The following is a 12,682-nucleotide window of genomic DNA, read 5'->3' as shown; positions in this document are numbered from 1 at the left end:
TAATTTAGCTTTTACAGATGTCTAGATAAAAATGATAAAACTTATATGATTCGGCATTTTCTTAATTATTGTCTATTGAATTTATATAATATAATATAGTACATTTTGGCATATAGCTAAAATATTTGAGTGAGTGTTGCAATGAAATCATACTTCACAAATATAATATACAACTTACATTAATTATAATATTATTGTTTATACAATACAATTAATAAATAATGACTATACAATTAAAATACAAGTGGCATTTATTCTCAGATATTCATTACTTAACAACAACTATCAAGTATCATTTAATCCCAACTATTAGGTAAACCGAAAAAATAATTGCTATCATTTTTCAGAAATTATAAACTAAAATATGTCAAATGACATAAGTTATATAATAAGTTAAATACTCCCTCAAATTTTAAATAAAATATTTTAAGAAATTAAAATAAATAATTTCTATTATATCCAGCTACAAATTATAAATAATATAAAAAACTATTTATTAAAAACTATTCAATGATGGCATTAACTGCCAAGTGTTAACACTTCTTAAGTTAATACTTAACAAAGAGAGGTGATTTAAAATAATTGTAAATAAGTACCTTTACATTATAGTAAAGTATAAACTATTTTTGAAATCTATATACACGAGTATTTTTGGGTAGGTATAAGTAACATAATATAATTTTATTAAATAATTACATTATATTATTTTAGTTATTATTTTATTTTATACACATGTTGTGTATTTATACCTACCTGTTTATTATTTAATCATTTTTTTTCTTTTTATCAATTAATACTTCAAAAATAAGAATTACAAATTTAAAAATATTTAGATTATTTACTTCTATAAGCAAAGCTTGTGATGAAATAAATGAGTTGTTACCAATAATTTTTACTTAATTTAAAATATATAATTCGATACACAGTTACTACTAATAATATAAATTTCGTAACACACATTTTATTACACCACATAAATGATAAATGATAAACATAAAATTATTACATTAACAATATAGATTTATAATTTTTCTAGTAGATAATCAAAAGTAATTTTTTTATTGTACAGATAACCCATATTTCTATTGTAATTATTAAATATACATTTTTAACATCCAAAGACAAGGAATTGAAAATAGTTGAACCTTAAAAGTCAACAAAATGTTTCCCGAATTAATTTTTGTATACCATACTAGAATACCATAAATTTTATTTTCATGTTGAGATTTTTATATATTACTAACTTTCTACGATGAAAATAAGATGGAAAATTACTTGTACAACATTTTTAGTGACAAGTGCCTAAATGTATTTGGATCAAAACAATTACATTTTTTATAAGCCCCAAGTATTATTTGTACACGTATTTATGTCAAAAACAAATAATTATTAAAATTTTAATGTCATAAAGTTTACTTGCTATATAATAAGTTATTATTATCTATATGGTATGTCTATAAATTATTTTTCTGAAAGATTTTTTCTCTTTAAGTTCAATTTAATTTGATTACCAAATAAATTACCGACAATTGAAGATAAATATAGTGAAGTAATAAATTACATTAATACATAATACTTATATAGCACAGGGTACACAAATACAGTAAATTAGGTACCAATAACTAATATATTAATATATAAGTATAATAAATATTAACAAAATATGCAATGCATGACCAAGCAATTACTTTAAATTATTATTTGTTAATCTTTTACAGCACATTAATATATTATTGTCTTCAACCATCGTATATTATGTACAATACAATTAGTATATAATTATAACCATTTTTTTTTTTTTTAAATAGATGAACATTTAATTACAAATGTATTTTATATTCTTGTTAATTATATTGATAAACAATAACATATTTTGTAAAATTTAACATACTTAAATAAAAAATGTATGGCTATAAATAAAACATTGATTTCAGTGAAAATTACATTTTAATTGAAGATTTTAAACAAGGTTTTCCAAGTACATACCAAATTCGTTTCATATACATCATAATAATATTTAAAAAAAAAAATAAAATGTTTATTATGTTTTATAAACGAATTTTTGTCATTTTCAACATTAAGTAATATGTATAGATATTTTATTATTAAATAATTATTTTTTTATTTTTTTAACATTTTTAAATTAGAAAAAGTAGATACCTGTTGTTTATCTATCTTATAGGTAAGCAGTTATTATAAATAATAATTCTCCAATAATATTCATAGGTATAGATAATTTATTAATGTTGAATTGATTACAGACATTGGTATAAAAACTATATTTTATTATCTATTTTATACATTTAGTTATTATTAATGTTAATTGTCATCATATTATAAAATGTTTCATACATCACATTTTTTCCACGGGAAATAAATAATACGAGTATACTAAGTAGGCAACAATTTATTAATCTAAGTACATACCTATTATGCTATTTTACTTTTTAATATAATTCAGTATCACGTCTTAATGGAAATAATTCTCATTTGTCACCCACTAAAAATGATTTGTTATTTTAGATTCTGAGCTGAACAATGAATTATAGGTACCTATCTATTTTACAATGATGTGTAGGTTTCGTGTGTATGTGTGTTCTTATACGATAAATAGTTGAACAAATGCTTCGATTTTCAATTCTAAAGATGATTTTTGATAACAGTGATAACGAATTGGATTTAGTTTATACTTTTAACTTTTAAGAAGTCAAGTAATCAGGAAAAATAAAATAAAATTAATGATAGAGAAATTTTTCCAAAATCTGTTTTGTTTTTATGGCGTAACTAAAACGAATAGCTAAAGACAAAAAGCTATTAAGGAATTATAAATTTTCGATTTTTTGAAATATTTTTTCAATTATTATCAATAACAAATTTTTTAATAAGTCAAAAATGTTGATCATTTAATACAAAGTTCCTTATAGGTTGTTCATATTATGATTATTAAAAAAAAAAAATACAGTCACGATTTATTCATATAATAAATTGTTTGAAGTTCAAATATTGACATAATTCATCAAAATCACAAAAATTGTAAATTATTTTAAATGATAGTTTATAAAATTTTCAATTTTTATAGCTAAGATTTGAAAATATATCATAAAGTTTTTCACTAATAGGTTAAAATGAAACCAAAAATCTAAAATATATATAATTATAATTTTTTTTTTTTTTCATGGAGATTATTTAAATGAAGAATGACGATGTTGGTTAATTTTTTTAATTCAAAAACATTATTTTTGGGGACTTCGGCAGCAATGTACAACATATAAAGAACATTTAAAGACATATAACGCTCATTAAACATGCATTATGCATTTATGCATGTAGGCAAAATATCAAAAATAATGATGTTCTATGTTAATGAATTTTTTTTTTTTTAGAAAAACCTATTATTTTGTTGGCTGAATTCGAATTAGATCCCAAATTGTTTACAATATGTACTGCACGGTTTTTCCTAATAGCGGGCAAAGCAATAATAACTATACGAATTTCGCACGAAACTTAAAAGGTGACGATTTATAGACAGAAATACAACTAATTGTGGACAAATTTCCGATTATTACTTTTGATACAATGATTACGGAAGTTGGACAATAGTTCTTGTTTGATATCCACGTTTAAAATTAATGATTAGTGATTACATAATTATTATTATCTAGCTACCGAGTAGCTGCTACTCTATTAATGACTATTTATAAGCATTAAGATTGTGACAGTGATTTTAAACGCCAGTTAAAAGAATTTTAAATCTGTTGACGATCTTATCTTATGCCTGTTTAAAAATCTCTTGTTCTTATTAAATATTTGTGAAATGTACAGTGAAAACTGAAAATAACTCCAAACAAATGCAGTGCTTTGAATATCATTGCATTCGCATTTTTCGCATTTTTTTTCCATTTTTTAAATTTATTTCGATCTATTATTTATTATTATTAATTAAATATTATTGACATTATCACAGTAAGTGCATATTTCATTTCAATATCTATCTATCAAATACCAAAAAAATTTAAAAGATAGATTTCAACTAGTCAATATCAATGATTTTATTTTACACACATTTTACATTGCTTGGCAAAGTATAAACAAAGTGGATTTTACATTTTGTTTTAGCAGATATCTACCTAATAAAAGACAATATTATAATAATACTGATTCACAATACTAAATTATGTGTGTACATCGTATAATACCTATGTATTATGTATATTATGTTATTTTGATTTTTAACTAATTATTATATCATAAATTACAAATATTTGGCATGTATTTTTTATAATGCATTTATAACGTTGTTTACTTAATAAATATAAAATGTCTTCTTTAAGCCCATATTTTCTTTTATTGCTTACCTGGGAGGTTTAAATTAATTTTCACCAGTGTTTACTGACCACTTAAAACTCAAACATCCGATTCAACTTGAACTTTTTAAAGTACAAAAAAGCCAAGAATTTCGACGTCGGGAGGTAAAACAATCCACTGTAGGCGTATTGCCCAGCAAGAAAACGATTTACATTGGATGATGACTGATAGCTTACACTCAATTACCGTTTTCGAAATTTATTTATTTATTTTATATTATATACAAAAAAGCACCAGGCAAGCGACGGAATATTTCAACGTCGATGACCGCTGCTAGATACTGGAATTCGACTTTCGTGGACTTTTATGCGTTAAAAACAACACCGCTAAAGTATAAACTATAGAGCCACCAATTCAGTAATACCAATATTTCGCAAACGTCGTTATCGCCCGCTTCATCACAACACTAAACTTTTGACCATTAAATTTTTTTACTAGAGTTTCTCTCAAGTCCTGTCTGCAACTTAGGGTATTCACTTACAGCAAGTTTCACTAGTCCCAAACCAGTAGTATTATTAATATAAAATAAAAGAATGTTTTAAAAAATATCAAAGAACATTTATAAAACTTAACGACGATTAAAAGGAACCATTATTTTTAATTTTTTGATTAGCTCATCGATGTCGATTTGTTTCGCCAAAGTACATGGAAGTATCAAATTGTCTAAACGTTCCTGTGTCATAATGGTAAGAGCTTAGTTTTAGTACCTGCATTATTACAATCAAGACCATTTAATTTGGACGAAAGCGATAACAAATTATAAATAAAACCCTTAATTATTTGTTCGTTTTATTATGTGATATTACTTATTATTACATATTACAAAGTGTATGACTATATTTTAATATATTATGTATACTGTATGTGTTACAGTAAAGGATGTTAAATTTATATTAACGTTATTAACTAGCAATTAATGTTATTAGATATTATTGAATGTTTTACAAGGTTTATAACGTTAATTACTAAGGATTTACGTTAATTTCAAACTATATTAGTGAATCGTGTTATTTGTATTTAAACTGTTATATTATTATTATTTATTTTCACATGATAATGAACTATGACATTTAGAATTACATAATTTCCCAACCACTCGACAGGTGCATTTATTAGTTTTGCACTTCATTTTACAGTGACATCTTTGATAGCCTTGTGTGCCCATAAGACTACTATATCCTGCTGCTTCTCGAAGTATTATCTCTTTATTTTTAGATGATTCAAGCGAATATTGTAGGTACTCATCAATGATTAGAAAGGAGTTATTATCACTACGTTTTTTTAAAATTATATCAGATATAATGTATATAATGTTGTTAAATTTGTTTTTCATTTCAAGTTCATCCATAATGAATTTTATTAATAAAGAAAATTAACACAATGTTTTACGAATATTTTAACATACAAAAATAATATAACGATATAATGGCGATGTATATCCGATGCGTACCGTGAAAAACTGACAAAAATATTATCTATAATAGTTATTATATTTACAATAAAGTCTTACACTAGTAAGCCCCACTAAGCTTATTTATGCTTTATTTATATATTACAGAATATCTTAGTCCGAATTTCTATCTACTGCGGCTGTAATACTATCTAGTAGGTGTTTAATACTATTAAGATAACATTATATAACAAAATTTTCCATCGTATGTAGAAATTATCGATAATCAAACCCAAAAAATAATAAACCACGATAATCACTAGTTTGTTAGGTAATTATTGTTATTTACTAGAAAATAACGTTATTTTAATGTTTAACATCATTTACTGTAACATATGCATTAATACGAGGCAAGATTCACCAGTCCGTGATTCCACCTATGAAAATGATTAAAAAAATTATATTTTCGGCTTCTGTTATAAAATACGTTGGTTACACTTATTAAATAACATCCAAAAGTTTGAGTAAAAATGTTTTTTTGGATTATTTAAAAACAGGTTAAAAATAAAAAGAATATAATGATTGGCATGTGTTTTATGTATTTTATGCATTTGCATAAATGTTTTTGAACTACTTTTGAATGTTCCATCTACATAAAATGTGTTGTTACGTATACATTTTTAAAAAATCAGTAATCCAACTATATACTACCATACAGTATATACTATATACTGTATAAAACTACTATTTATTATCTATAAAATGTTATTACCAAAATAAGTAATTTATATAGTATATTACTTTTAAACATATGAATAAAAAAAAAAATTATGTAAAGTAACTTTTACAATACTATTATGAGCTTAATAAATAAAATGAATGAAAAATATGATTACAAAGTAAACCTTTAAAAAGGAATAATAAATTGAGATTTATTAATTATTAATATTTAATACAAATTAAAATAAATTAAAAAGATAAATTTCTTTAAAAAACAATTTATTTTATTTGAACTTAAACAAATTACTGTAGTACAGCCACATAAAAATTTATTTTTTTTACCATCTGGTTGTTGTAAAAAATAAAAATAATGAATCAGTTTATCAACACATTTTATAACTATGCCTTAATCAAAAATTAAAATTGTGTGACAACATAACTTATTATAACAAACAAAATATATTACACTTTAGAAACAAAATTAAAAAAAAAAATTAAAATATTAACTTCTCCTTTAAAAAAAATATTTTCAAATGCCTCATTAGGATAACACAAACATAGTTGTAAATGATACTTTCTCATTATATGGTAAATACAAAAAAAAAAATAATAATAAATAAACAATAGAACAATAGAATATAAATATTTATAAAACAAAAATAGACATTTTAAACAATTGCATATAGTTACTAAAAAAAAAAAAAAAATACACTTCTTTTAATAATTTTTTTCCTTTCTTGATAATTTAAGTGTGAATTTATCTGGAAAAATATTAAACATCGATTAATTATTAAAAAATACTAGATATCATGAACTTTTTCATAGAAGTTATATGCCACTAAAATTTTCTACCATACTAATTTGTAAACAAATATATATATATATATTTATATTACAAAAGCAATTTACAGCAAACTGTAGTTTCAATTATTTTAAAAAACCAACTTGAAGTTAATTTCTTATTTTAATTGTAAAATAAAAGCCATTTTATTCAAATAAAAATATTAAATGAAGTTGTAAATGTTTAGTCATAACTTAATTTTTAATTAAACAATATTATTGAAACATTAAGAGATTTTATCAAATTATGTGAACAAAATTTAAAAATCTAAAATAAAATCAATATTTATTACTCTATAAAGGTTAACCATAGAAATAATTATTAATTACTACAAATACAATAAATGTAAATTTAATAAAGTATTACATATTGTATAGGTATTAGGTATACTTAAGAGTCTGAAACTACTAAAACTTACATTAGCTCTAACCCATAGTTTTCTAAATCAAGATGCACCACTAATGTTTTAATCTTGAACTTCAAAATGTCGCTGATAAAACCGAGTTGTTATCGTGAAAATATTAGTCAAATTCAATAAGAAAATAAGAAAATGATTCTTCTCTATTTCATAGTTGTATTATATCTTTGACTTTACCTCTTCCCAAATAATTTTGGCCTGTCATATTAGCTAGCATATCTAGCTACCAATTAAAAAATCACTAGATAATGCTCAAATTGGAAAAAATTAAGTAGAGAAGCTATGTCTAAAGGTATAGAAACTAATTTTAAATACAAAATTATTCAACGCAGACTTGTGGAAGACTGTCCCACGCCTCCAACCATTATTAAAATATTTTAAATACTACATTTCAATTGTATATATACTTAATTCATCTTCATTAACAATTACACTTAAATTTTCAACCATTATAAATTAAACTCACTTTTTATAATAATTTTATAATACAATTAAAATTTCCCAGAAAAGAAAATTAAAAATTATAAAATGTATTACATTTTTCAATAAATTTTAATTACAGTACATTGACAACAATTTAATTCCATTTTTAATGAAAAACTAATAAGAGCATTACATTAAATCTTACCTTGTTCCATTAAAAATACAAACGCAAAATAAAAAAATAAGACATTAGAGGAGGTCTATAAGCCCGTGCACCCCTCCATTAGGAGAACTATGTCAATAAATAAATAAATAAAAAAATTAATAATTTCATAATTACTAACATTATTTATTTTTGAGTGGTCGAAAACACAGAGGTTTTTTGTTGATTTCTTTTAACGCGTCTATATTGACGTCCTTCAATAAATCCAGCATCCCAATCGATTAACAGTCGTTTTCCATCTAATAACGTTCCATTCATAATCTTCATGCAATTTTCAGTTTCTATTCTTGTTTCATATCTAAAAACAGTATTAATATTATAATAAAATTAAATTTGTTAGACAAAAAAAAATTGATATCAAATTAGTTTCAAATTTATATCCAATGAATATGTAAATTAATGTTTTTTAACTAATAAAAAAATTAAGTTAAATTATCTAACCAATTACATTAGTTTTGGAAGTCTTATAATTTTTTTATCCGTCAAAAAACTTGAAATATGTCACATAATATATTGATTCGTAAGATTAGCCTCGAACCCATCTACATCCAGTTACTACTATAATAAAGATATATCAGAAACTTCTTTACACAACTGTCATTTCTAAGCAATATTCTATATAGTAAAACATAAGTAAAGTCATATTTAAATTTTTTGACGCTCATTCTTAACACATCACTGAATTTATGTCAAAAAAAAAAAAAAAAAAAAATAGAAAATAGAAAATATACAAAAAAAAAAGTTTAAATTAACAGTATAAAATATTAAATAAGTACTCGAAAATCAAAAAAGTAAAAGATTATAGCACTTATAAATAACAATAAATTTTTTAAATTATTTAATAATTTCTAGTAAGTGCTAGATCTAAAACACATCTAAATTATTTTAAATTATTCATAAAATAAATATATTTGAGTTTAAAACTTTTAAAGAAAATGAGTAAACAATTTTATTTTATTTATAAATTTTTATATAATTTTAAAATGTATGCCCCTTTCTCATGAACTCTTGTCTGGCCTTGATCATAAGTAGGTTTTTAAAAGTTATTTTTTAGTCAAATAAATATTTTAAACTAACATGCAGACAACTTTATTTTCTATTTTAAACTAATAACTAAGGATACTTAGCTTAATAATTACTACTACAAATCCTAAACTTGCTTAAAAATTTAAAAAAGTAGTAATAACTCTAAAAAAAGATAATCAATAAGGCCAATAATTGAATGCTGTTTAAATCAATCATACTATTGCAAATATTTGATTAAAACTAATTCCATACTAGTAGGAGGCTGAACTTATAAAAAAGTATATAGCAATATAGCTAAAAATGTATTTTGTTCTTTTTTTTTTTACAAGACTATTGAAGTTAATATTAGTATATTTTATTAAGTATTAATAATTATTTAAACATACTCAATGAAGCAAAATCCACCAGGACCTAATGTATTTCTATCTAATCCCATGATAATGGTTTTTATTTTTCCTGCCTCTGAAAATAGCTTATGGATATCTTCTTCAGTTGAGAGTAAATTTAAATGTCCAACATATACAGTGGTTGATTCTTTAAGTTTTTTTGAATATTCTGAGCGAGTCCCCTAAAATTTAAGTAAATTTACATGTAACTAATGATATTATTTATTTTTTTTTTAAAAATACATCATCATCAATCAACTTTTAGTATTTGAAGCACATTAATTTTTATAGTAATCAACAGAAATATACAGAAATATACTAAGAAAATTATACATTTTAATAAAAAAACAAAAATAATATTTTTTAATAAAATAAATTTACTTTTACTTCACATTTACAATCACAATTTGTAAGTTTTAAAATATATTTTTACAAATCATACCATAAAATTAATAACTCGTTTTCAAATATTGAGAATATTATCTTTACAGCTCAGCTAGTACTTAGGTATTTTATTTGAAGGTACATACCTTGAATTTACAATCAAAATACTTATATTGGCCCGCATTGTTCAAATTGCGTTTAGCAGGTGGTATATATAACTTGGTAACTGATTCTTTATTTTCAGAATTCGATATATCATTATTGTTCACCTTAAAGATCGAGATTGTTAAAAAAAATGTTATTGTTAATGAGACAAAATACTTAAATCAAAAAATTTCAAATAGGTTTATGAATATATTTTACTGTAAGTATCAAAATAATATTATTTTAAAAATATTGTTATCATAAAGAAATAAATTTGCACCATCAATGATTCATCATAATATTATATGTATTATGATCTAATATCTAACTATATAACATGAACTACTGCTCTTACAAAAAATTCTATGCATTAGAGTTAAACATTTAATGAAACTATTAAACAATTTATCTAAAAATATTAATTTTTAACTTAGATATTATGAGGTAGGTAACATAAGTGCAAGAAAATAATAACAAATACAATTTAATTAAGCATAAAATAAGATAGTAATTTGTCATAAAATTATAAAAATATTTAACTATCTGAGGTTATCATTCTAATGTTTATTTATATTTTCTAGTACTTGATTTATGAGAGAGAAAAAGATATGAATTACTCAAAATGAAAAATATTTCACAATATTATTTTCAACATTTTTGATTAATCATTCAGTTGCTAAGAATAAACACCACATTATAAGTACATATGTACTTATATACAAATATATATCTGTATAACTATTTTTTTTTACATACTATAATATTTCAAGTCAATTTTCATCTATAAAACCTAAAGAATTATAACTTAACTTTATTATACCAGTCTAAAATATAAAATATTTATATACATATTTTTTTTAAATAATCATATAAAACAAAGTTTTAATAATAATATTATATATATATATAGGTTACAGCTTTAAAATATTAATATTTAAATAATATTACCTTATTTTATTAAATTAAAAAATGTATAATATAATATACAACACTATTTAATATGCTAAATGCTTATAATTTATCACATTATTTAATTGAAACTCAATGTTTACATTGGATATATTAATATTCATACTTATAATATTTAAAAAAAGTATTAACACAATTCTCATTACTTGTAAATAGATATATTTTTATACCTTTGAATTATTATTCACACAATTGGAAACATTATTGTTCAGTGAAGAAGTATTATTGTTCAGTGAATACACAGTTTCTACAAGTTCTTTTCGCAAATGGGGAGGTTTATATAATGCACAGGACCGTATGGATTCATTACAATTGGAAGGCATAGTATCGACAAATTGTAAGACAATAAAGTACAAATATCTGGAAAAATTAATTCATTTTATCTATGATTAAATAACAAAATAGTTTAATTTGTGAAAATGAAAATAAATAAATTAGAAAATCACTATTAAAGAATGATAGTAATAATTTAGGTACCTTTTTATTAGATACAGTTTTTTTTTCTAATTCATCTTTACTGTATTGTCAAATAACATAATGCTACACACATTTACATTATTATACATTACCTTTTTATTACTTTATTAAATATTAGTAAATAAAAATATAACTAATACACCTACAATTAATAAACATGATTTGAATGACTTCTTCAATTATTTTTCTATAGCCCAAATGTCTAATATAAGGTAATTTAAAAATAATATCATATAAATATACAAATTGCCATATTTTAATAGATTAAAAAAATAGTCTATGTAGGTTGAATAATATAATATCAATGCAGGCCAAAATCAGATCTCTGTTGATGAGTAGACTCAAATATTATTATTTTAAAACAAATTTCTAATTATACACAGTATATTATTAATCGTATAATTTATAGGTAAATAGATTAGTTGTAGATATATATATATTAGTACCTACTGAATAAATAAAATAGATACAAACACAGTTAAATGTCTTTATATTGTATGAAAATTAATAAAAATTATGAAAATCAAAACAAATTGTTAAGTAAATGCTTCACAGAAAAAATATCCTTATAAGTCTCAGGGTTTTATACTATTGATATAAGTTATAAATTTGCATTATTTGTGTTCATAAACACGCTATAATGATACGTAAATAGATACTTATAAAATATTACTTACCTACTTCTGTACACAATTAAAAAATAGCGATCAAAAAAATCAAGAATAAAAATTATGTTCAGAAAAATAATTCAACGTGAACCGTTAAAATATCATGGCATGCGAACAATTATTATGAATGAAATGATCTTTTCATTTCACAAATGAAATTGCTATTAATTCTAAGTTACAGCTCTGAGACGTTTTTGGTACGGATTATATGATTTTTACTATAAAACATCGATTAATTATTATTTATA

At 22.2% G+C, this 12,682-nt stretch overlaps 1 protein-coding gene across 1 annotated transcript; it reads right to left on the bottom strand.

Moving 5' to 3' along the window:
- Positions 1 to 7,187: 7,187 nt before the first annotated feature.
- On the bottom strand, positions 7,188 to 12,682 carry LOC112592191 (nuclear cap-binding protein subunit 2-like). The gene is made up of 6 exons (XM_025336200.1): positions 12,444 to 12,682; positions 11,460 to 11,649; positions 10,323 to 10,445; positions 9,793 to 9,974; positions 8,502 to 8,678; positions 7,188 to 7,236 (listed from the first exon to the last, which is right to left on the bottom strand). Exons 2-5 carry the CDS (start codon positions 11,610 to 11,612, stop codon positions 8,507 to 8,509), a joined length of 630 nt encoding a protein of 209 aa, XP_025191985.1. The 5' UTR covers positions 11,613 to 11,649; positions 12,444 to 12,682; the 3' UTR covers positions 7,188 to 7,236; positions 8,502 to 8,506.

The sequence above is a fragment of the Melanaphis sacchari genome, unplaced genomic scaffold (genome assembly GCF_002803265.2).
Source record: "Melanaphis sacchari strain LSU unplaced genomic scaffold, SCAv2.0 Contig15_pilon_pilon, whole genome shotgun sequence".
NCBI lineage: Eukaryota > Metazoa > Arthropoda > Insecta > Hemiptera > Aphididae > Melanaphis > Melanaphis sacchari.
Note: the sequence above shows the minus strand (reverse complement) of the source record. Positions and strands in the feature narration are given on the sequence as shown.